The sequence below is a fragment of the Thamnophis elegans genome, chromosome 11, assembly GCF_009769535.1.
Source record: "Thamnophis elegans isolate rThaEle1 chromosome 11, rThaEle1.pri, whole genome shotgun sequence".
NCBI classification, from domain to species: domain Eukaryota; kingdom Metazoa; phylum Chordata; class Lepidosauria; order Squamata; family Colubridae; genus Thamnophis; species Thamnophis elegans.
In genome coordinates, this window is record NC_045551.1 from 28999902 (window position 1) to 29026108 (window position 26207).

The 26207-nt window shown below is 37.3% G+C and overlaps 1 protein-coding gene across 1 annotated transcript; it reads left to right on the plus strand.

Moving 5' to 3' along the window:
- Window positions 1-1182: 1182 nt before the first annotated feature.
- On the plus strand, window positions 1183-20083 carry LOC116514852 (arylsulfatase D-like). The gene is made up of 12 exons (XM_032226640.1): window positions 1183-1274; window positions 1392-1529; window positions 3282-3351; window positions 7012-7161; window positions 7877-7998; window positions 8796-8918; window positions 10288-10711; window positions 11545-11681; window positions 13375-13509; window positions 16647-16809; window positions 18380-18501; window positions 19569-20083. The coding sequence occupies exons 3-12, from the start codon at window positions 3329-3331 to the stop codon at window positions 19925-19927; spliced, it is 1758 nt and encodes a 585-aa protein (XP_032082531.1). The 5' UTR covers window positions 1183-1274; window positions 1392-1529; window positions 3282-3328; the 3' UTR covers window positions 19928-20083.
- The last annotated feature ends 6124 nt before the right edge of the window (window positions 20084-26207 follow it).

The following is a 26207-nucleotide window of genomic DNA, read 5'->3' on the forward strand; positions in this document are numbered from 1 at the left end:
TAGTCAGGAGCAGCGACCACCATACCGGTACGGTGGCTCATTTGGTCCACCCGCCTGCCTGTGTGCCATATCTGTTTTTGAAGCAACTGGGCCAATTGCACATGTGCGCACAGCATGCGGCACTTGCGTGACCTCTGGCGAGCAGCTGGGTTTTGCAGGAACGGTAGAGTGCGCATGCATGCATAGCGCACATCAGGCATGTGCACAGTGCACATCCAGCACATGCACAGCACACATCCAGCACATGCACAGCGCACTTCCGGCATGTGCACAGCACACATCTGGCACATGCACAGCGCACATCCCATACGTGCACGGACAGACCACAAGCAGCATACCGGTAGCGACGGTAAGAGCAACCCACCACTGCAGCACCATGATATAATAATGTACCTGAGTTGGTATTAACTAGAGTTAATTAGGTTTTAAAGCAGTGGGTCTCAACCTTCCTAATGCCGCGACCCTTTAATACAGTTCCTCATGTTGTGGTGACCCCCAACCATAAAATTATTTTATGTTTTCCGTATTTTTTCAAAAATATGTGTTTTCCGATGGTCTTAGGCAAGCCCCTGTGAAAGGGTCATTCAACCCCCAAAGGGGTCCCGACCCACAGGTTGAGAACCACTGTTTTAAAGTAATATTGTGCTGAACTGACCCCAATTTCTTTACAAAATTCATGGAAGAGCTGGCATCTACTACATGAAAATCTCTTATTATTCTTCTCCTTTGAATTACAAAATAAACATTGGATAATTTGTTTTGGAAAAAAATTATATAAAATAGGATTGGGCATTAGTATACAAACACTGTAGTTTCAAGAGTTTGCAAACACTTATGAAGAATCTTGGTTACCATGAAGTATAATTAAATGTAATAAAGGCATGTCACAACTAAGTGTAAGAAGCAGGAAAGAAGGCATCATAAAATTGTATGCCTAATTACAATGATATTCCAAAGATTCTTTTAAAAAATAGTTATGTTTGTAAGAAATCCCACTGGCTGAAATGCTGCAAAGCTTTCTGTTTCTCCTATAACAGTTGTTTTGATTTCTCCTAGATGAAAAGCTTTGAAAATAGCTCATTGTGCTCATTCCTGTTTTGGAAAGACTTCAGTTAAAGGATGTGACGTCCTTTTTTTGGAGACTGGGGACTAGCCATTATGCCGCGTGAGCCCGAACTCTGAAAAACATCTCTGTTCTCTGATCAGTTCCATATGGGCAGCCGAATGTTAACTGATGTAATCAGCAGGGTTCAGGGTTGAGAAAGGAAGCAGAGGTACGCTTGTAGAATTCCCTACATCACTTACGTTAGCTGCTCCCCCCCTCCCCTGAAGGCTTACAATTACGCATGAGCAGATGGGATTAATGTGAGGAATTCCTTATTGACTTTCAGAGAGTCTGATGAAAGATGCTACACATGTGAATGTAGTTCAGCTTTCTTGAAAAAGCAGGAATAAAGTTTGCTCTCCAACCAAGCTGTCTAGTTGCTATTGTAGCTGCTGCTGCTTTATCTCTTCAGAGATTTCTCCAGGTAATATATTAACTCCTTTGGGGGGGGGGGATTAAATATAGAAGCAATTTGAAAATCCAAATTATTTCTGGCACTGAAAAATAAACTTGTGTGAGAGTTTAAAATAGACTGGTTTGATAACATCTATTACAAGCTTCTCTGCACAAAATGTTTCTTCTAAAATGCTTCTTTGGGCATGAATGATAAGCCTGCATGAACTGCTTTTTTAATGCTGCTGTTTTAATGGCTAATTTAATTCTTTAAAAATGGGGGTTACTGTTTCTTTTTTTATGACTAATGTAACCTTAAGGTGCCTTGATATCTAAAAGTTATCTAAAAAAAATCATGCTTAGATTGATGCAAACATTTTTGGAAATGAGATACCATAAAAAGAGCTGTTCATAAGACAAAGATCTAACTTAGTCATCAGTGTACTACATAGTTCATAGGGCTGTGCAAAAAGGTAGATTGGGTTGCTGATGAACTTCATCTCTCAAAATTACACCATCTACTTCTGTGGAGGGTCTGTTTTATTTCATCAAAGGGGATTCTGTTGCATGCATTGCCCATACTGTATGCAGGAGCTACTGTTAACCAGACTGGCTGATTGAGGTAGATCATTCCTGAGTCCAGTGACTCACCTGCAGGCACTTCCCTGTCAGCTTTGAATGGTAGGTCGTTACATTAACAAAATATTGTGTTTGAAAGTACATTTCTCCTGCTCTCACCTTTGCAGTTGATGGCACTGCTGCGGGTCCCTTCTGAGACATTTGCCATATCCCCATTTCTTCTATAGACTCAACTGCCTCTGGTATGTTATGGTCTAGTCTGCGACTCTTCCACCTGTCATCCAAGGACATTCCCACCTACCATTACAACTTCCCCCTATTATTCATGTATTCATAATTTTATATACATTTCAAAATATATAATTTTATAAACAATGTGTCTTCATGTGAGTGTTTGTGAGAGAGAGGGAGAGAGAGAGAGAGAGAGAGAGAGAGAGAGAGAGAGAGAGAGAGAGAGAGAGAGAGAGGAAAGTGTGCAGCATTCATCTGTTGAAATATCTCTGGAACTTCTCCAATGTGTGCCTCTAACTTTTCCTGGAGATTTTAGTGACATCTAACTTAGCCTTCAATAAATTAGAGGGCACTGGATTTTTTTGTCTTAATCACTTTTTATCACAAGAAAGCACCTTGGTGTGGATTGTGCCTAACAGGCTATGCATTTAGGCAGGTATGACGTGGAATTGCCTGTGTGTGTTTGTGTGCAATCATGTTTTATGCATACATTGTTGACATCTGACTTCTAAAAGCTTGGTAACATTTATGAATAGAGATTTGGACAGCAAGGACTTTTACAATTAACAGCACATTTCAGTGCAATGCCTATCAATCTTTTTAAGTCTACTTTTAGCCATTCCAGGCAGCATGAGGAATGATAGGTTTTATTGTCAAACACAGTGGTAAGTCATCAATCTGAAAAAGGGGCAGCACTCTAAAAGTCTGAGTAAGTTGAAAAAACATTGACATATGAGGAAATATGAAGTACTCTGTTTTTTCTGAGCAAAAGCATGGTAAAAGAACGTAATCCCTCTTTTACCATTAAAAGTTATCTGTAAGAAAACAGAAAGAAAAAAACCTTAGCTTTCAAATGAATTTTATTGACTGCAAACATCTGTGAACAAATTTTGAAGATATTCAATATTTATCGCATGTCAATACAATTTGCAATTATCTGGATTTTCTTTAATAGTGTCTTGTTTTTCTCTAGTCTGAGATTCCTCATTTGTCTTCAACTTGATTTTCCTGAAAGAGATCATGGAGTGTTGTGCACATTTCTGGTAAATGAAACAAACATTATTTCTTTATTAATTTACCAATGTCTCAATAAAAATGTGTACAGTAATTTGGCACAATTGTATTTTTATGAAGATTATATCTAATACTTTTCCATTTATGACAATCCAGTGTCAATTAATATGGAAACCAGCAAAGAGGATGATTATTCACCATTAACTCCTTTTACACCTATAATTCCAAGAAAGCTGCCCATAGTGATTATAGAGTTAAGTTAGGAAGTGCTTGATTATTCATTTTGTTTTATTTCACTAGAACCTAATTATATATAATTAGTTTTTATTCTCTACTGACTGAGTACTTTAGAGGTAGTCCTCAACGTACACAGTTCATTTAGTGACCTTTCAAAGTTACAATGGCACTGAAAAAAAGTGACAGGATTATTTTTCACACTTATGCCCATTGCAGCATCCTGATGGTTACATGGTTCACATCTGGATGCTTGCATTATCCCGGAGTCATGTGGTCCCCTTTTCTGACCTTCTGACAAACAAAGTCAAAGCAGAACCTAGTGTCACTTAATTGTGTTACTAATTTAAGGACTGCAGCAATAAACGTAACAAATATGACGAGAAGGGTCATAAAATCTTCATGGAGATCTACATGGAGGGAAGTATGCAGTGGAGTACCCCAAGGCTCTGTTTTAGGCCCAGTACTCTTCAACATCTTCATCAATGATTTGGATGAGGGAATAAATGGGGAACTCATCAAATTTGCAGATGACACCAAGATGGCAGGAAGAGCCAACACTGCAGAAGATAGGCTTACGATTCAGAAGGATCTTGACAGACTTGAACATTGGGTACTATCTAATAAAATGAAATTCAATGGTGAAAAAAGTAAGGTTCTACATTTAGATAAGAAAAATGAAGTGCACAGGTACCTTGCTCAATAGTAGTAACTGTGAGAGGGATCTTGGAGTCCTAGTGGACAACCATTTAAATATGAGCCAGCAGTGTGCAGCAGCTGCCAAAAAAGCCAACACAGTTCTAGGCTGCATAAACAGAGGGATAGAATCAAGATCACATGAAGTGTTAAGACCACTTTATAATGCCTTGGTAAGTCCTTGGAATACTGCATTCAGTTTTGGTTGCCACAACATAAAAAAGATGTGGAGACTCTAGAAAAGAGTGCAGAGAAGAGCAACAAAGATGATTAGGGGACTGGAGACTAAAACATATGAAGAACGGTTGCAGGAACTGGGTATGTCTAGTTTAATGAAAAGAAGAACTAGGGGAGACATGATAGCAGTGTTCCAATATCTCAGGGGTTGCCACAAAGAAGAGGGAATCAAACTATTCTCCAAGGCACCTGAGGATAGAACAAGAAGCATTGGGTGGAAACTAATCAAGGAGAGAAGCAACTTAGAACTGAGGAAAAATTTCCTGACAGAACAATTAATCAGTGGAACAGCTTGCATCCAGAAGTTGTAAATCTCTAATACTGGAAGTTGTTAAGAAGAGATTGCAGAACCATTTGTCTGAATATAGGGTATAGGTATAGGGTTTCCTGGCTAAGCAGGGGGTTGGACTAGAAGACCTCCAAGGTCCTTTCCAACTCTTGTTATTCTATTCTATTCTAAAATGGGGCAAAATTCACTTAACAAAGTTTTCACTTAACAACATACATTTAAGCTTAATTGTCATAAATTGAGAACTACCTGTATCTGCATCCACTTTTAAAAAAATAATACAATGGGGAGAAAGAATATGAACCACTTGTATAAACCATCCAAGAAATGAACCTCTTGTAGAAACCAACCAAGCAACAAAACCGATGATGATCTCATAGGGCTTAAGAAGAATGATAACGTAAATAATAACAGTGTTCACAGAGAAGCAAGCCTCTGGAGTGGGACATGCAGACTGAGAGTGAGGCTTAACTAGCAGCAGAGTTTTCTCTATATGGAAAATCCTCCATATAAGGAATTACAGAGAGAGCTCCTGAGCTGCCTAGATTCAGTAACTACTCAGGGCAGCTGCCATTTGTTCAGCTGTTGCAACCACTTCAGAAGGCTGTTAAGAGATTCTTAAAAATGACAATATTAAGGACTTTGTATCCAGGCAAAGCTTCCTGACAGCCCAGACTGTAATTTCAGACCTTTGAATATTTAACTGCAATAGAGAGAAAAGTGGAGTTTCTGAAATATTTGATGCATTCATGTCTAATTAGAAGAAATTATTACTGCACAATGTCCTTGATCTAAAAATAAGCTGCTTATAGGTAGTCCTTAACTTACGACCATAATTGAGCCCAAAATTTCTGTTGCTAAGTGAGATGTTTATTAAGTACATTTGTCCCTTTTTACAACCTTTCCTGCCACAGTTGTTAAGTGAATCATTGCAGTTGTTAATTAGTGACCTGGTTGTTTAATGAAACTGGCTTCCCCATTGACTTTAATTGTCAGAAAGTCACAAAAGGTGATCACATGAACCCAGGACACTTCAACTCAGAATATTACCGTATGAGTCAATTGCCAAGCATCTGAATTGACCATAGGGATGCTGCAACAGTCGTAACTGTGAAAAATGGTCATAAATTTCTTTTTTTCAGTGCTGTTATAACTTTGAACAGACTGCTGTAAGTCAAGCCCTAACTTTGTTTATCCAAAAGATCGATCCTAATCTTAACAATGAATCAAGTGGGAAGGTGGCAGTGGCAGGTGTTGGTATGGCCAATGATTTGTGTTCCAATCAAACTGGTGTTGTTTACTATCAGTGTGGTTTGAGATCAGGGGTTTTTGGTCATGCCATTTAACTGCTAACTGATGACATGAACCTTTGTGTTCAATTGCCTTCCTGTGTCTACTTTAAACCAAGTAGAATAACAAGCAGTGGCTTCTGCCTTTGCCAATTCTGCTTAGGAAAAAGAATTCTTTATGGAAATATAAAACATCATGAAAATATTGAACACAAGTCATTTGATTGAAAACTTCAAAAACTCTCTGTCTTGGGCAAAAGTGCAGAGAAAAATGGCTGCTTGAAACTGCACTGTTTCATGCTAGTAGTGAAGTCAGAAGTTCTTGACATCTGTGTCAGCAATCCACAGCTGAGACTCAGCATGCATTATTCTTTGAATGCTTAAGTTCAGATGGAGGGGGTTCTGCCTGATGTGGCTTCACTGCTTTCTAATCTGATGCATTCTGATTTCAGTAGGAAAATGTGGGACAACACCTTCTGATTACCTTCGGGCAATGCAAAAAACAAAACAAAACAGGCTCTTTCTGTTCACATTAATGTCCTTGAGACTGAAGAACAGCATATTCCTCTCATACAATCTAGTCCATTGTTGACTTCTGCAATTTTATAGCCATCTATAAAATAAAAGAGCCGAGGTGGCTCAGTGGTTAGAGTGCAGTACTGCAGGCCACTTCAGCTGACTGCTATCTGCAGTTCAGCGGTTCAAATCTCACCGGCTCAAGGTTGACTCAGCCTTCCATCCTTCCGAGGTGGGTAAAATGAGGACCCAGACTGTGGGGGCAATATGCTGACTCTGTAAACCGCTTAGAGAGGGCTGAAAGCCCTATGAAGCGGTATATAAGTCTAACTGCTATTGCTATTGCTATCTATGAATGTTAATGTGTAGGAAGAACAGCCTTCCTTGAGATCTTGCTAAAATGTCTTACTGTTCTGTCCTGTTTTTAGGAAATACCCAGTTTTAGTTCTAATTTTCTGCTTGGTGCTGAAGCCAAGTGGATTGGATGCTTCGAGCAGCTATAAGCCCAATGTTGTCATCTTATTAGCTGATGATTTTGGCATTGGAGATCTAGGCTGCTATGGAAATACTACAGTGAGGTAAAGTATTTCATATCAGTGCTCTATTTTATTCATTTGTTTATTTCATAGATCCAAGCGCAGGAAATATTTGGAAAGTTTGTAGGAACATAACACATAATTGGAAAAAAGATCATTGAATAATCATGCCCTTTCTTATACACAGCAGATGAGTAGATAATACTGATAATGTATTATCTATAATCTAAGAATAGATATATAAGAAAGTATTTTTAAAGTTATATGCCCAGTAATACTTATTATAAGACTATTATAGGTATTTCCAAGATTTAAAAAATGTGTTTTTCCCCTCTAAATTTTAATAGTTAATTAAATTATTAATTGGAGCTGGCCAGCTTTTATCCCATGATGATAATAGAAACAGCTATTGAAACAGCTGTGCAGTGTTTCAGATCCTTCAGGGGTTTCTTATATGGTATCTGTCTGCACTGCCTTCATATCCAAAGATCACCAAATATTAGCCACTGCTTCCGAAGGTGTATAATTATAATTGGCTTTTTCTGTTGTATGGAATGTTTCTCTCTGTTTCACCTCCATGATCCAAGTTCTCCCTTTGCTAGAAGAATGGTCCAACAAACACTTTCATACATGTATGTTTCTAGATTTAAGTGAATTTTGACACAGGCAAGAATGCTCTGTTTTACAATGGTTAATTGTTTGCTGTTCATCCCCCACCAAAATATTACAATGAAACATGTATTGACATCTTTCTTAGGACTCCTAATATTGATCGGTTAGCAAAAGAAGGGATAAAACTTATTCAGCATGTTGCTGCAGCTTCCCTTTGCACACCAAGCAGAACTGCTTTCTTAACTGGAAGATATGCAATCCGATCAGGTTTGTTATCATATTTAAGTATCAAGTGGAAACTATTAGACATAATAGTGGAAAATGATTTTTATATGGAATATTAATGTTTTGTGGTAAGTAAAGCTTGGGCTAAATAATTGGTTGAGCTCTACCATATATTCCAAAAGCGGAACAGTTTTCCACCTTCCCAATGTTTTAGAATTTAGATTATAATTCCAAAAAATGTAACCCAGCCTATCTGGAAGGGTGTTGAAGTATAAATTTACTGTTCTTCTCCTTTCCCATTAACTGCTTAGTGATTAATTTTTTAAAAAATGTCACTAGTTGCATAGAAAGTTGGACCGTAAGAAAGGCTGAATGCCAAAGAATTGAGGCCTTTGAACTATGGTGCTGGAGAAGATTCCTGCGAGTCCCTAGGACTGCAAGGCGATCAAACCAGTCAGTCCTAGAGGAGATCAACCCTGACTGCTCTTTAGAAGGCCAGAGCCTGAAGATGAAACTCAAATACTTTGGCCACCAAATGAGAAGGAAGGACTCACTGAGGAAGAGCCTAATTCTGGGAAAGATTGAGGGCAAAAGAAGAAAGGGATGACAGAGAATGAGGTGGCTGGATGGAGTCACTGAAGCAGTAGGCTTAAATGGACTCCAGAGGATGGTAGAGGACAGAAACATCTGGAGAAACGTTGTCCATGGGGTCATGATGGGTTGGACACAACTTTGCAAATAACAGCCACAACAAAGTTACATACTGTAGATGGTTGACAGATTACAGTCCACAGACATGGACTGGTTGTCTTGTTTTTAATGTATGTGTTTAAATTTAGGTATGGAGCAAACCGCTGGTTATCGTGTCCTTCAGTCAGTTGCTAATTCTGGTGGTCTTCCTCCAAATGAGACCACATTTGCAAAGATATTGCAGAAACAAGGCTACAGCACAGGTTTAATAGGTAAGGATATTATTTGCCCGGAAATATTAGAAAGAAAAAGCAACATATATGGCTTTCATTTTGGATAATTTTAATCAGAACTGTCCTTTCCACTGATATCTTTATCTGAAGTTTCCAAGCATAACAGAAGATTTAATTCAAGCTTGTTTGGTAAGAAGCATTTGCTAATTTTTAATTTGAGAAAATATTGCATTCAATTTAGGATTAACTAAATACCCGGTTGTAAAATTAATTTGCTTCAGTTGGTGAACTGAACTGAAATTATTCCATAAAGGTCAAGAGGAAGTTAGAAATTGGGGTTATTCTAGATAAAGGACAACATGTTATCTTAATACTGAACAAATGTTTCAGTAACTACAGCCAGCCAATCACACAACCCGAAATCAAGCCAGGACTCAGAAAGGTATTTAAAGGTCAGGGCTTCCCCAGACAAGCACAGTCCAAAGTGCACTGAAGATGTCTCCTCGAATGGGGATGAAACATTTGCAACAAATCGCCAAGCTCAGAACTCAAGCCAACAATATAATAACTACCAACCCGAGCTACTAATATTCAAATCCTATAGATTTTCTCAGTTTGTTAGAAATTGGTGGACTACCTCCATATTTGGTATGGATCATCAATAGAAAAGGATAATGTTAGGAATAATGATTCGTATAAATTAAATAACAATTCCATCTTATATGTACTAGAAATAATAATTCCATCATATATGTACTATGATTGGTAAATACATGTTAGGTTTCCAAGAAAATACGTTCTTGTCTAATGTCTTCCTTCTTTTGAAGATCAAAATGTTTAATCTTAAACAAGACTTATAATATTTTAATGTTTTGATTAAAATGAATTTATTTTAATTGAAAGATTAAAGATTGTTAGAAGTCTTGTTTAGACAAACCTTATCTGTAATAACATTTGTTTTCTGTGAAAGATGCCTTTTTTCATATTTTTAATCATTCCTATATAATTATTATGGCTGATCCCACAGTCAGCTAGATGTTTGCCATGCCATGCCTCTTTTCTAATTTTCATTTGGTCTTTCCTGTAGGCCAATTTGGTTATTATGTTTTAATTAATAGTTATACATTCTTTTGGGTTAATGATGTAAAGCAGTTGGTACTTTTTAAGAGTACATAATAAGTAATAAAGAATACACACACACACACACACACACACTAAAAATTGTATATATACAAGAAAATTGTAGCTAATTTTCACTTCTGATTATGCAAAAAATATATGGTTTAAATGAATTATGAAATATAAAACAATGTTGTTAAACTAAGCCGGTCTTTGCTATCAGTTACTGATATTCCTGTCTCCTTTGCTTCTTTTTTGTTTTGTCTTGTTTTTTCATTATGTATTTCAGGAAAATGGCATCAAGGTTTGAATTGTGAAACTCGTAACGACTACTGCCATCATCCATTAAATCATGGATTTGATTATTTTTATGGGGTACCACTTTCACTAATAAATGACTGCCAAATCTCGCAAACCTCTGAGTTGGATCCGGCACTGCAAAAGAAACTCTGGCTTTATACTCAAATAATTACCCTTGCTCTACTGACCTATGTAGTAGCAAAATTAACTCATCTTGTTTCTCTCAGTTGGAAAGCCATTTTCTGTTTGGCTTTGTTTGACTTATTCTTCTTTATTTTCTGGTACTCAAGATATGGCTTTTTGAGATATTGGGAGTGTATTATAATGAGAAACTATGACATTATACAGCAGCCAATGAAAATAGAAACAGCTGCACCTCTTATGCTGAAAGAAGCCCTTTCCTTTATTAAAAGGTATGCTATTTTTTCTGGAAAAACTTTATTTTTTTAATTTAATAATTCAGAACAAGGAAAAATATTAATAAAAAGAAGAAGAGCATTACAATTGATTATTTGCTTTATCTATATGTTGGATATCCCATCTAGATGTAGATATTATATAGATATAGATTGCATGGATGAATGATAGGATGATAGATAGATAGATAGATAGATAGATAGATAGATAGATGATAGATAGATAGATAGATAGATAGATAGATAGATAGATAGATAGATAGATAGATAGATGACAGATAGATTTATGCAAAGATTCAATAATAGCCATTATTGTTCTATACATAATCTACCTCTGTAATCCTTGCATTCATAAGTTACAAGTAACTTATTGCTCTTATTAATGAAATTGTCATTCTTTTAGGGGTAACCTATTGGATGCTGTACAACGATAAGTGAAATTGAAACAAAAATTAGGTTGGTCACCGATAGCTACTTTTAACAGCTTTTTCTCTGTTTTTCTGAAGCATCAAGAAAATTAACATTAGCTCTCAGCTAAATATGGACTAATTAATTGTAAAGATATTTTGAAAATCAACCAAGGGCTGTGTGAATCTAAGCTGAGGACTATAGTATAGATACTATGCCCCTTATAAAGCAAGCTTTCTTGAAATATTACAGAAACAAGGAAGCATGTTGAACTTTTATAAATGAGAACACAGTGTTATTGGTGGTTTGGTTCAAAGCATCAAGTACTAAGAGTACAATTATTTTGCAAAATATTAATTGCCCATCCCCAAATAATAATTTCATGAATAATTATTACAGGCAAAATTTTCTTATTTTTTTAGAAACAAACAAGGTCCATTCCTCCTCTTGGTTTCTTTCTTGCATGTTCATACTCCTCTGGTTACTACAGAAAATTTCATTGGCAAGAGCAATCATGGATTATATGGTGATAATGTAGAAGAGATGGACTGGATGGTGGGTAGGTACATCTTAGTTATATTATTGGTTTTATTTCTAGGCTGTCATATACCGGTATATCAAAAATACTTCGAAGTGGTGTGTCTATATGTGTAACTTTGATTAATAAACAAAGCAATTAAATCATTCAAATATTATTATGAAGAATAAAAATTATATAATATTTATGTAAAAACTTACAGTATGTTAAATGTGATCAGCAAGGACACTCTGGGGGAGAGATGAATATTGTTAGTAGGGATGCATTAAGATCTTATACATGCCTACAGGTAATCCTCGACTTACGATCACCATTGAGTCCAAAATTCCTGTTGCTGAAACATTTGTTAAGTGAATTTTGCCCCATTTTATGACCTTTCTTGCCACAGTTATGAAGTGAATCTCTACAATTGTTAAGTGAATCTGGCTTCCCCACTGACTTTGCTTGTCAGAAAGTTGCAAAAGTGTTGTGACCCCACAACCATCATAAATATGAATTAGTTGCTAAGTGTCTAGACTTTGATCATGTGACCACGGGGATGCTGCAGTTGCTGTAAGTGTGGAAAATGTGTGGAAAATGTAAGGGACCTACATAGAATCAATTTACTTTCTCTCAGTTATTGAAATAAAACTAGTGTCACAAAGCAGATAAAAATTAATGAAATTAAATTAATGAGATAAAATGAGCTAATGTGATAAAATAGAATTAAAAGTAAAATAAGGTGACAAAGGTAAATAAAATTAGAATTAAATCAAAATGTTCCTGGCAAGAGTCCTGAAACAATAAAAATATTGCCAGCTGTTACTCATAAGAATGTATAATATTCTAATTCATTATGAGATTAGGTAAAGTAAGAAGAATCAATACAAGTTGAAACATGAGTTAAGAAAAGTATACTAAGTTTCTATCATAGTTCATGGTATGATTGATGGTAAAGATGTACAGGAACTTTTGTTTCAATAGCTCCTAATTTGCAGGAACAAAGGTGTTCATTTTCTGGCATCTTCTTTGAAAACCTCAACTTGCAATTCGTTGCAACATCCCAGGATTAAAACTAAAAACATTAATATAGCAATTTGATTGAAATATCAGACAAAATAGCAATAGCAGTTAGACTTATATACCGCTTCATAGGGCTTTCAGCCCTCTCTAAGCGGTTTACAGAGTCAGCATATCGCCCCCACAGTCTGGGTCCTCATTTCACCCACCTCGGAAGGATGGAAGGCTGAGTCAACCTTGAGCCGGTGAGATTTGAACCGCTGAACTGCAGATAACAGTCAGCTGAAGTGGCCTGTATTACTGCACCCTAACCACTGCGCCACCTCGGCTCTCTGTCTGTTGACATGAGTATCTAAATAGACATTGCCAGGGATTATGCTAGCCTCAATTTATTGTTCCATGTCAAATATGCCTTCTAAAATTACAAATAAAGGTATGGATAAATAGTATGGAGCAAGTGATTGTTGGAAAGAAACAGAATTCATAGTCTGAACTGTGGGTCTTTTAAAGAATCTAGGAGTAAAAACATGCCCTTAGGCTATCTTGTCTGCACAATTCTTGGGATTATGTTATGAAAATTTGGTTTTTAATTTAATGAAACAATGTAACAATATTAGCATCATGCATAAACTAATCAAGATCACCAAAAATAGATGTATAGTAGAATTTTGCCTGACTTAAAGTTAGTGATACATAAGTGATGTTCTCTTTGCAGGAAAAATTTTGGATACTCTTGATAAAGAAAATTTGAAAAACAGTACTCTGACATATTTTGCTTCTGACCATGGTGGACACATAGAGGCTTGGGAAGAAAATAGTCAACGAGGTGGTTGGAATGGTATATACAAAGGTGAGAGTAACCCTCATATGTTTCTTTAAAAAAATTGTTTTGTTTAGATGTTTAGATGTTTAGATGTTTATTAACATTTGTAGGCCGCCCTTTTCCCTGAGGGGACTCAGGGCGGCTCACATAAAATCAGGAAGGGGGAAAACAAACAATGACGTAGACACATATAATAAAAGTAATAAGCAACATACATTCATCATTCGGGAGGGGCGGCTATCCTTGTCCCCAGGCCTGACGGGCTAGCCAGTTCTTAAGGGCTGTGCGAAAGGCCTGGACGGTGGTGAGGGTACGAATCTCCACGGGGAGCTCGTTCCAAAGGGTCGTGGCTACTACTGAGAAGGCCCTCCTCCTTGTAGTTGCCAGCCGGCACTGGCTGGCCGATGGAATACGGAGGAGGCCCAATCTATGAGATCTAATTGGTCGCAGGGAGGTAATTGGCAGAAGGCGGTCTCTCAAGTATCCAGATCCACTACCATGCAGGGCTTTATGGGTGACTAATAGCACCTTGAAGCGCATCCGGAGATTGACAGGTAGCCAGCGCAGCTCGCGGAGGATAGGTGTTATGTGGGTGAACCGAGGTGCACCCACAATCGCTCGTGCGGCCGCGTTCTGTACTAGCTGAAGTCGCCGGATGCTCTTCAAGGGCAGCCCCATGTAGAGCACATTGCAGTATTCCAGCCTAGAGGTCACAAGGGCCCGAGTGACTGTTGTGAGAGCCTCCCGATTCAGGTAGGGTCGCAACTGGCGCACCAGGCGAACCTGGGCGAATGCCCCCCTGGTCACAGCCGTCAGGTGGTGGTCAAACGATAGCTGTGGATCCAGGTGGACTCCCAAGTTGCGAACCCTCTCTGAGGGGTATAAAATTTGACCCACCAGCCTGAGTGATGGAATATTGGTCGAATCTTTGGGAGGGAAGCACAACAGCCACTCGGTCTTTTCTGGGTTGAGCACAAGCTTGTTAACCCTCATCCAGTCCATAACGGCCTCAAGGCCTCGGTTCATCACGTCTGCCGCTTCATTGAGTTGGCACGGGGCGGACAGATACAACTGGGTATCGTCCGCATATTGATGGTATCTGATCCCGTGCCTGCGGATGATCTCTCCCAGCGGTTTCATGTAGATGTTGAATAGTAGGGGGGATAAGACCGAGCCCTGAGGCACCCCATATGTTAGGGGCCTAGGGGACGATCTCTGCCCCCCCACTAACACCGACTGCGACCTGTCCGAGAGGTAGGAGGAGAACCACCGCAACACGGTGCCTCCCACTCCCACCTCCCGCAGTCGTCGCAGAAGGATACCATGGTCGATGGTATCGAAAGCCGCTGAGAGGTCAAGGAGGACCAGGATGGAGGAATGTCCTCCATCTCTGGCTCTCCAGAGATCATCGGTCAATGCGACCAAAGCGGTTTCTGTGCTGTAACCGGGTCTGAAGCCTGACTGGAAGGGGTTGAGATAGTTTGCTTCCTCCAAGGACCGTTGGAGCTGGAAGGCCACCACCTTCTCAACAACCTTCCCAAGGAAGGGAAGGTTGGAGACTGGGCGATAGTTATTAAGAACAGCTGGATCCATTTTGCATTTTCAAAGCCATGATATGCTATTTGAAATATAGTTTAAATATGAAACATTGAAATTTGGGTTAAGCAAAATCTAGTAGATCAATGAAGCATGCATCTGCAATCATAAGATGCAAAATAGGAGTTTAATTCATGCAACTTGCTAGAATGAAAGAAATTAGCAATTTAATAGAAAATATGAACTTATCTATGGAAAAGGCAAGTCTTAACAGAGTTTGTTGCACAATCTACAGGATGAAAATATGACTGTTAAATCTCTTGGTTTTCTTTAATTTTCTCCTTTTACTATCCTTTTTTATTGGGTAGTTAGGATGGAATGTGGACCAAAGCATTTATGCTTGAAGAAAGAGCTGTAATAATAACTTTATGAAGTCCCACATAGATCCATCTGAATTAATACTGTTGCTGTTGATATCCTGGAAAGATTTATTTTGCAAGACCTGATGATTATAAGTCCCCTGGGAAAAAACAAAGCATTAATAAGTACTGTTATATGTATATATCAATGTGCTTATGAATGCCATCCTGACCATTTGCTTGACTTACTCATCATTTGTGAGACTATTTCTCCCTAAGAATATCTACCACCCCACTAGATCAGATAAGGTGGGCTTGCTCAGGTCCCACCAGCAATTCAAAAGATCTCCTCCCTTCTAGCCTTTTTGAAGGCCCTTTAAGACCTAGACTTTTACTGGGGTGCTGGGATTGTATGAGTGCAATGAGAACAGTATGGCATGGGGGTTGCTTGGGGCATCCCAAAGGGAATAATTATCACTCAGAATATTTGCTTATTTTATTATTTGTATTGTTTTATTTATTGGTTTTATGATTGTTGTGAGCTGCCCAGAGTTGCTTTAAGATAGATAGTAAGATATTCATTTAAATAAATAAATAATGTATTTTCATTTTTCTATTTGTTTCTTTTAGTTGACAATCTAAATAATTGTCCATGGATTTTTGCTCTAGGAATCTGATGTCCTAAATGATGTTCTATTGTTTATAAGACTTTTAACCCCACAATCTAACTAAGATAAAAGTGTTAGAAGCACTGAGTTCTGCCTGAAAATTCTCTGTGTTTGCAAAACTTTTCACAAACACACACTTATGAAGAAATCAGCAGCAACTGCAAGACTAAGAAAAGAGGCCTGTAAGAGGGGAGAAAATGAAGGGGAGGAGGAGAACCCTCAAGTTGTTGTCAACTCTTAGCAACCACATTTCTCCCTAAAATCTGTTTGTCGTCTATTCTAATAGCTCCTCTATTCCACTCCTTACTATTGTCTTTATTCATTTATCAAATTTACATAGCCACCCATCTCACAGGAAGAGACTCTGGACAGCATACCGTGTCTATGCTGCTGGTCATTCTGTTCTCTTTCATCTTTTCCAGCATTTAGAGTCTTCTCCAGAGAGCTAGTTCTTTCCATAATGTCAGAGATGGAGGAGAGAAAAGAGAGAGAGAGATAGAGGGGGGGGAGAGAGAGAGAGAGGGAAGGAAGGAAGGAAGGGAGAGAGAGAGAGAGAGAGAGAGAGAAAGAAAATATGAAATGTTTTGTATGTTATTTTAAGGTGGAAAAGCCATGGGAGGTTGGGAAGGAGGAATCCGTGTTCCAGGATTATTTAGATGGACAGGAGTGCTGCCAGAGGGCAAAGAGATTGCTGTACCAACAAGCTTAATGGACATCTTTCCCACATTGGTTCAATTGGCTGGTGAAACAGTGCCACAAGACAGGTATGGATGCTACAGGACTTAATACCTTAAACCTGGTGATCCCCAAAAGTAGTGAAAAGTACTTAGTGGTACAAGCCTGCTATGATTCTGATTTACTGACTTTCAGAATATTTCAATCTGTTCCTTCCATTCTTCAACTATGCTGATTTTATTTTAAAAGGGAAAAAAAAGATGGATGAAGCAATGGGAAAACTTGGGAGGTTTCAAATTAAAGAGTAAATGTATTTTTCATAAATGTTCAGAAATGAAGTAAGATAGTTGCATGATCAAAAGTAATATAAGCAGAATGTATTTGTTCTGTATTTAGGAACACAAGTCCAGATGGCTGGGTGAATGGATGGGAAGTTTTTTGATATTGCTGAATTGCTATTCTTCCCATGGAATAGCACTTACAGTGTTCAAAATAATCCCAGTACACTAGTAGAAAGTTTTACCAACATATTGCTACAGGTATGAACCTGTAGCAATATAATGGAAGAAGAATATTTTGGAGGTGTTTGAGAGAAAACTGAGTATTCTTGTTCTCATATAAAGATCTCATTAAAAATATGGTTGACTCCTCATGATTTCATGAACATGAATATGGAGTCTTATTGGCGGCAATCCAGACATCCAGAAGTGTCTTTTTCAGGAATTTTTTTTAAAAAACAAACATTTTATCTCACAGTTCTGACAGTTTATGAATATTCCCATCTAAGGAAGAAAAGAATCCAAAAATAGCCTTTTAGTTGATATGTTTAAAGCAAACAATAAAAACAGATTAATAAATTCATTAGGGTGAGGAAGAACTGTTCTGCCTTGTTTAATATAACATAGGACTGTGATGGCGAACCTATGACACATTTGCTACAGGTAGCACACAGAGCCATATCTGCCTCCACAGCAGCTTTCGGCAGCCTTCGGCAGCCCTCAGCTCCGGCAAACATGCGCACACCAGCCAGCTGATTTTCAACCTTCTGGAGAGCCGGGGGAGGCTGTTTTCACCCTCCCCAGGCTTCAGGAAAGCCTCCGGAGCCTGGGGAGGATAAAAATCCCTCCTCCCATGTGGGGATTGCTCGCAGGTGGCTAGGCACTTGTACGAGATAGCACGGACACACACAGTTTTGGTATACCTTTAGAAAAAGGTTACACATCACTGACATAGGAGAACTTAGGAAATGATGTTCTTTTGCTATAAAGTCTCTTCCACTCCTCTTGTAAGAACTAATGAATTAAGATAGCATACAAAGTCTGTTCCCTAGTGCTCGATGAGGTTAGTATTTTGTACTCAGAACATCATCCCAACCAGAAATTCCAGTTCACTTTAATGAACACTGCAGGTCTATCATAATAATTTTTAGAAACTATAGAAGTAAATAAAGAATCTTTTCTGCCTGTAGAATTCTGCATATATTACAAAAATTCACATGTACAAGAATTTGGAATTTCAAGTGATTTGGACTGTATTTATATATAGCAGATGTAGCAGCTATATTAATGCAGTGCATTAATAAATGTTCAGTTGTTGGACTATTAATGCAAGGCTCTGAATTACTCCAAATACATCTGCTGAAACTCTGTGTCCTTTTAGGGTAATTGATGGCCGGAATTTGATGCCTTTGTTGCAAGGATTGGTTCATCATTCAGAGCACGAATTTATGTTTCATTACTGTGGAATATACTTACATGCAGTGCGGTGGTACGAGAAGGAGAGTAAGTGTCCAGGGTTCCTTCAAACAAAACCTAATTTTCCTGGAAAAGCACTGTTTCCTTAAAAGCTTATTGGGTTTCATCGTGCCGGATTATGTGTTGAAATGACTCAAAACTGATATGATTTGCATTTTAATTTGACTTTTCTCAATTGGAACAAAATGTATCCTTCCAATTTTACCCCTTTCCAAATGTAGGGATGCCCTTAAACTACACCACTACTGGCACCAAAAGTTATACCAAGCATAATTAATTTCAAAAGGCTAATTTTAGCTCTAAGTCTTAAAACATGGGCAGGATTAATTTTGATATCATAATTGATTTAAAATTGCAATTGAATTTACAATTCAGAAAATTGTATTATTCTGTAAGAATTAACATGACATTGACATAGCCTTTGATTGTAGTGCAGTTATATCATAAAGAAATATAAAAAATCACAGAGAAAAAATCTGTAAGTAATATGGGTAGGGAACAATAGAGAGGTGAAGCTAAATTATAAGCAAATGCACTGCCTCTTTAATGTATTAAAAAAAATAAAGGAATGGAACTGTTAGATATTGAGACCAGAGCAATAGGATCCACCAAAGTCCTCCATTTCGGAGGGAAAATACTCAAGCTGATTGGCTGAGCCATCTCTCAGAGAGGCCAGCGCTGGATCTGTACATAGTTTGCTGAATAAAGAGCTGTTGTTGTCACTGAGCCTGAATCCTATCTCATCCGTTCACCAGGGTTGACTCAGCCTTCCATCCTTCCGAGGTGGGTAAAATGAGGACCCATATTGTTGGGGGCAATATGCTGACTCTGTAAACCGCTTAGAGAGGGCTGAAAGCCCTATGAAGCGGTATATAAGTCTAACTGCTATTGCTATTGCTACTGCTATTGCTATCTAACAGGAACAGTAGCATATTTCTTTCTTAAAAGAGAATGCAGCTGATAGGCAACATAACAAGATTGCTTGTCTCAACTGCCAATGTAGAATTAAAACAGTTCTATTGCAGGAAACTAGACTCTTTAAAACTTGTTCATAGTTTGCTTCCATTTTAATAAATCAGATTGTTTCCCATCAGGCGGAAATGTGTGGAAAGCCCATTATGTGAGCCCTGTTTTCCAACCTGAAAGATCTGGAGCCTGTTATGTCAGTAAGTACTGTCCATGTTCTGGAGAAGGGGTCACCCATCATGATCCCCCTCTACTGTTCCATCTCTCAAAAGACCCTTCAGAAGCCAAGCCTCTGTCAGCAGATAGTGAACCACAATTTCACACAATTCTTGAGAGAATGAACAAAGCTGTAGAAGAGCATCGCAAAACTCTCACTCCTGTCCCACCACAGCTGTCTCTCTACAACGTCATTTGGAAACCATGGCTCCAGCCATGCTGTGGGTCATTTCCATTTTGTTACTGTGACAAAGAAAAGAACAATATGTAATATGGTCATCATTTCTGAAGTTGTTTGTCTTTCGTGCTTTATAGAAAAAGAAGCCCTCTAAATAATGTAGCACTCACTGGATGAAATAAAGAGGAGAGTTTAAAATGTGTTGTGTTGCGAAGAAAAACTCCATCTCAGGTTACATGTGGGTTTCGGTGTGAGTGTTTACATTTCCAGGATTAATGACATAAATAAGAAAAGCAGATTGCCAAAGGTCGAATGGAGATGAAGAGCCTTTCTAAAGGAGGAAAATGGATAGAGAGCTCTTGATGGAACTTGGCCAGTTCACTTTACTTTTTCAAGGGTATAGATAAGATTTAGCCACCCACTCAAGTTACTATTTTAGTACCATTTCTACCAATCTTTCTCTGCCTAGACAGACACCGTGTTCAGTTGGCTATAATCATCCACCAGATGAGCAAGTACATCACTTCCTGTTCTTCCAGTTAGGTCCTGATCTTCCTATCAGGATGCCTGCTTCTCCTTACTCTACTCTATTGCCTGCCAAAGGTTGCTTCGCCTTATCACAGTCTTTCACCTTCCTGCTAGCAGTACTATTTCAGCTTTTGCCAGCCTGCCTGATCCTTGTTTATATACTCAGATTAATTTGATCTGGGGACAAATAAGGTACCAAATAAATAAATCCATGGATTACCTCCTAATATCTCTAAGGCAGGATACCTCATATATGTAGAACAAATGTATGATAAACACTGTTTTATTTTATTTAGATAAAAAGCCTATAGCTATCCTTTTCAGCTCAAATCACACATGTTGCTTTTCATAGTGTGTGCATTTTCACAGTCTTTTTTAAACATCAAATGAAAAATACCATAAGGCTGGATTTTGGAACATATTTTTCTTGTTTTTGTTTAAATTTCACTGAAATTCTACATATAAAATAAACATAAAAATGCAATACATAAACATGTATAGAAACAAATGTGTAAATTCCAAACTCAATACCTAACTTAAAAATATATAGTGTACTTCCACATTTCTCTTTCCTCACAGCTCATTAATCATTATTTATTAATTTTATACCATTCTAAACACTATTTAAATTTTCCATTATCTCCCCTTATTTAACCCTATAAAACCCTGTATCATTCCATTATTTTATCTACTTTATTTTATCTACTTTAATCCATAAACAAACTTTGAGAAAAACCTCTGAAAATTTCTTTCTCATTAGTCATCTTTGTTTTTCCACATCTGCCAAGACTTGGATAGCTAACCTTCAACATTTGCAGTTTCTTTTTCCCTTTATGTACATATAATAATCTTGCCACAGGGTTTATGTACAACAATAAAAGTGTTTGTCCAAAAATGCTTAAAAGTAAAGTTCTGGTTTCATCTGAAAGGTGATTGCTGTCGTTTTCACCAATGTCTTGTGGATCACCAATCAAAAATTGGGGGGGGGAGCACTTCAAAAGTCTGCCACATATGGTAATAATCCTCTTTTCCACAATTCTAACATTTACTTGAAATGGCTGAAACCAGAAGCATCACAGCGAGAACGGCTGGGAAAATAGCAAGCTCCGTGGAGCCTCATGAAAAACCCAGCAGGCAAACTATCATCGGGAGGTCGTTGGACCAGAGCCGTCCTGAAGGGATGGTGAAGAAGGAGATGCGTTTCAAATGACCATGAGGAGCAAGGCAAGCTCCTCGGCAGGTCGGAAACAAGCTCCTCAGATTGATGGTGGTGGCCATCTTTCAATGACCGCTCTGGAGCCTGGGCAACCGGACCAAGTTTGGAGCAGGAGCAATGTTTAGACAAAGTGTTGGGACTGGAAGAAAGGCTGGCCAACCCCAGGGTAAAGAAATTTAAATTTGGAGCTTAAAAAAATTATCCAGAGTTTAAAAGCAATGGCTAATTAATACTCAGAATACGAAGGGAGGGGGGGAACGGTAACTGTCCAAGAAGGTTTTGGCTAATATAATTGGAATTGGAGAAGTTTAAAATAACAAAAGGGAAAGATTTGGAGAAATCAGGATAAAGTCTCTGTATGGATTTAAAGTTTTTGGTTTCAGGATATTTCGACAATTTATTGATTGATTGTATTGTGGGATCATAAAAGCCATCTACTGGAAGAAAGAAAGTACAGCAACATCTTAAAACAAAACCCAGCGACGAAACTGACCTATAGTTTGACTTTGTTTTGCCACAGCTGAGGAAGAAAGTAAAAAAAAAAACTTTTGAAGTGGACTATGCTTAAGGTGACCATATTTCTTGCCACAGTTCTTAAGTGAATCTTAAGTGAAGATGTTTTATCTTAAGTGAACCTTAAGTCTTAAGTGAAGATGTTATACAGTAGAACCTCTGGTCACCAATGCTTCTGACCAAAATATTCACATTCTCCCCCCTCCCCCCCCCCCAGCTGCTGATTTCCCCTTCTGCACCATTTTTTTTGTAAGCGCCAAATTTCTAAAATTAGGTTTGATTCATGACCAAATCAGTTTGTGACCAATGTTATGGAACGAATTATGGTTGTGACCAGAGGTTCTACTGTATTCATGCCTTTACATACTCTATATCACCTCAAAATGTTGCACATAAGTTTCATAAGTTTCTAATACAAATAAAATTAAATACAACATCAAAACCATAAAAAGTAAAATTAACCTGGCTGGAAAATCCTATGCTTGTCTTGCTATTATTATTGACACACTTGCTGCAGTATTTGATGGCTAAAAGAAAAAAAAATATTGTTAAAGTGTGTATTATGTTCACTCCCATGTCTTGTCTGCTGCGTTGATTTTGAATTCATTAAAAGAGCTTATTTTACATCAAATCCCTCTCATATTATTCTCCTATGTTCAATAAACCCTAAGAGACAGCATACTATACATGAAATTCCTGTAACTGTATATTTAGTAAATTGTGGAGCTGAGTTTATCCAATTAACTCAGTTTTTGGACTTGAGTAATCACATACAATAAAGGGAATAAAACTATTTAGAATGAAGTGTAGTTGGCTATTTGTGATTAAAAGTGTCATGCAGAAACAATTATAGTTTTGATCAGGAAAATACCCTAAAAAAACCCTTTTGTTCTTTCAGTTTTTTTTTTTAATGATTTTTCCATGGCACATCACATATTGTTTTGAATAAAAAAAACAGCAGCTGCACATTTTTAAAAACCTACATTATTTTAAAATGCATTAAAAAATAAAAGAAAAAAACCCAGCACACTTACCAGCAGGCAGAAACTCCGTCAATATTTAAACTTTCCCACCATTTTGGAGAGTCCTCCAACCTCTGTGCCCCTCCCCTCCGGAAAATCCAGGAAGTAACACTGGCGACCTCTCTAGCCATTTCCTGCAGTTCTATGGTACTAGATCATTTTTTTCTTATAAAATGAGGTAAACGCGACGGGGGGGGAGGTCCGTTTTGTTGCTTTAATGTTTTAATATCTTCAATGAAAGTACTGAGACAGAGAGAGAGAGGGATTAGACAAGGTGTCTTTTGTCTTGCCCCGGTTAGGATTTCTTAGGCAAATCCACTGGGCTTTCAACATGAAGCCAGAAAATCGGGACTTTTTTAAAAGGCGGAGGGACACAGGAAAAATTGTTATAAAGCGTGCTTGTCATGCTGAAATCGGTACGTCTGGTCACCCTAACTATGCTACTTTGGGACCAGATATTAAAGCTGGAAAAATTGAAAACAAGAATAGGGACTTAATTAATTGTGGTAAAATATAAAGGTGTTAAAAGTTTGTTAAATTTGAACATGGAGTTGGGATGTATCCAGGGATGTATGAAGAACTACTTGCAATGTTAAACGTTGCATGTGCAACATTAAAATGTATTAAAGAACCACAAAAACCATTGAAAAACATAGAGCAGGAAGTAGGAGAGGAACTGACAAAATGAGGAACACAAATGAGAAGCAAAGAACTAATATTGCAGAAAGAAATGCTGAAAATAAAAACCAGTTAGACAACTTTATCGAGATTTACGAGACACAGAAAGAGCAGAGAGGAAACAAGGGAAATGGTATCCAAAAAAGGAACAATTCAAAAACAAAGAGAGCAATAGTGGGAAATGAAAAAGAGAAATCCTGGGAAGGGTTACTCAAAACAATCTATCGAAGAGGGATAGAAAAGATTCAGAAGAAATGATATAATACATTTTAAAAGAAAAAAAAGGGAATCTAAGAACATGAGATAAAAGAGCAACCAGAACATTGATGAAAAATGGAATATTAAAGAGAATAAGATGAACTAAGAGAAAATTGTTAGAAAAAGAAGGGATATATTAGTAGAATAAAATGAAATATGTTAACACTGTTAATGATATGTAGTTAATAAAATGTGAGGGAATTATATTAATATTGTTAACTGGATAATTAAGTAAAATGATTATTATATAAAAATTGAATTTGAAGATATATGCTACCTATAGAAAATAGAATGACGCATGGAAAATGAAATGATAGATTTGGTTTACTTCAGAAGGGGCAAAAATGATATATTTTATGTGTTAAGAAAAAATTAAGTTTAAGATGGAAATATGGGAAGAAAATAATATAGCTGAAATTGGGAATGGTAATATGATGTAAAATGAATTATGTATATGAGAGAATGTAAAAGGGGGAAAACCCGGACAAAACTTTGTTTATAAAAATAATTTAAAATGTGTAACAAAAAACAATAAACTTTATTTACAAAAAAAATATTTACTTGAAATGCTTTTATATATTTTTCACAGTTTCACAGGTACAATTTTATTAAATATTTTCTCTCAATTTAATGTACAGAATAAATTTAATATTTAAATGAATATTCAAAATATTCATGCCAATACTGCATTTAGTATTCATTAAATGTATTCTTTAACTCATTCAGCTTCTGTATCCTATTTTAATCACAGTATCTATATTCCTGCTATTACATGTTTGTCACTTTGCATAATTCTATTTCAGATTGATTTTTACTCCATCTTTTTCAATTTGGGTCTTTATTTGCGCATAGGGAAACCAAGCCAAATATAAATCTTTTGTACTTAATTGCACTCTAGTCTTACATATAGATTTGCCTCCTATATAGGTAGCCATCAACTTATGACCACAATTGAGCCCCACATTTATGTTATTAAGTGAGACAGTTGCCAGATGAGTTTTGCCCCATTTTAGACCTGTCTTGGCACAGTTGTTAAGTGTATCACTGCAGTTGTTCAGTTAGTAACATGGTTAGGTGAATCTGCCTTCCCCATTAACTTAGCTTGTCAGAAGGTCACAAAAGGTGATCACATGTTCCTGGGACATTGCAACAGTCATAAATGTGAAACATTTGCCCAGCATCTGAATTTTGATCATGTGACTATGGGGATGGTACAACAGTTGCAAGTGTTAAAAAAAACTATCATAACTCACTTTTTTCAGTACTGTTGTAACTTTGTATGGTCAATGAATGGTTGTAGGTCAAGGAGCATGTATACATGAGCAAATCCTCACAATTTAACCATTGTGGGATAGTTGGAAGCTTGGGTTTTAATCTGAATGGAAGTACAAAATGTGAAGCTTATATCATTTTTTTCCCTTTCTGGCACACATTAATAGAATTGTGTTAATGTTAACAATTGTGACACTTTTTTCCATTTACGATCCTTCAGAAAGTCTAGTACAGTAATCATGCTCCTCCTCTCTGATTCGGCAAGAGTACTCTTGGCCTCCTGGAGAGACAACCTTTCCACCCAAAATAAGTAACCTCAAAAAAGAAAGTGAGGATAAAGGATTTGAAAAGACAGGTGTTTCCCAGATTTCTTTCTTCCCTCAGGAAATATGTGACATCTTTTCCCAGATATTTTTCCCTCCTTAGCCAAAGTACTCTTGCCAAAATAACAAATTTACAAAAATACTGTTCTCTTCTTTCAAATAAAAGAAACAAAGGAAGTATCTTGATATCTAGGGCCAATCCTGCCCCCGCTTCCTCTCTGGTTACACAGAGGTTGCAAATAAGTTACTTTAGAGCCACAGAACTAATTTGACTGGTTCTTCATGAACCAGGATTCTGAAAAGAGGACATGACCATTGACCCAATAATCAACTTTTAGAAATAGAACAGATTTATCCATTTACCCATTAATGCCCAAACCCTATTTTCTCTGAATTTAGCCTTTCTTGAAAAATACATTCACTTGAAAAGGCAGTGTGAACTCTTCCTTATATATAAAACAGGCATAAACTTCATATGAACATGTTACACAATTATTTCAGGTAATATTTAATCAAGTTTTTAAAATGGTGCCAGTTCTGTGTTAGCTTGTCATTAGAAATGA

Excerpts from the sequence above, each read along its gene's own strand:
- LOC116514852 (XM_032226640.1), top strand. The coding sequence starts at position 3,329 with ATGGAGTGTTGTGCACATTTCTG. Across the intron at positions 7,999-8,795 it reads AAGATATGCAATCCGATCAG|GTATGGAGCAAACCGCTGGT; the intron begins GTTTGTTATCAT and ends GTTTAAATTTAG. Across the intron at positions 8,919-10,287 it reads CTACAGCACAGGTTTAATAG|GAAAATGGCATCAAGGTTTG; the intron begins GTAAGGATATTA and ends TATGTATTTCAG.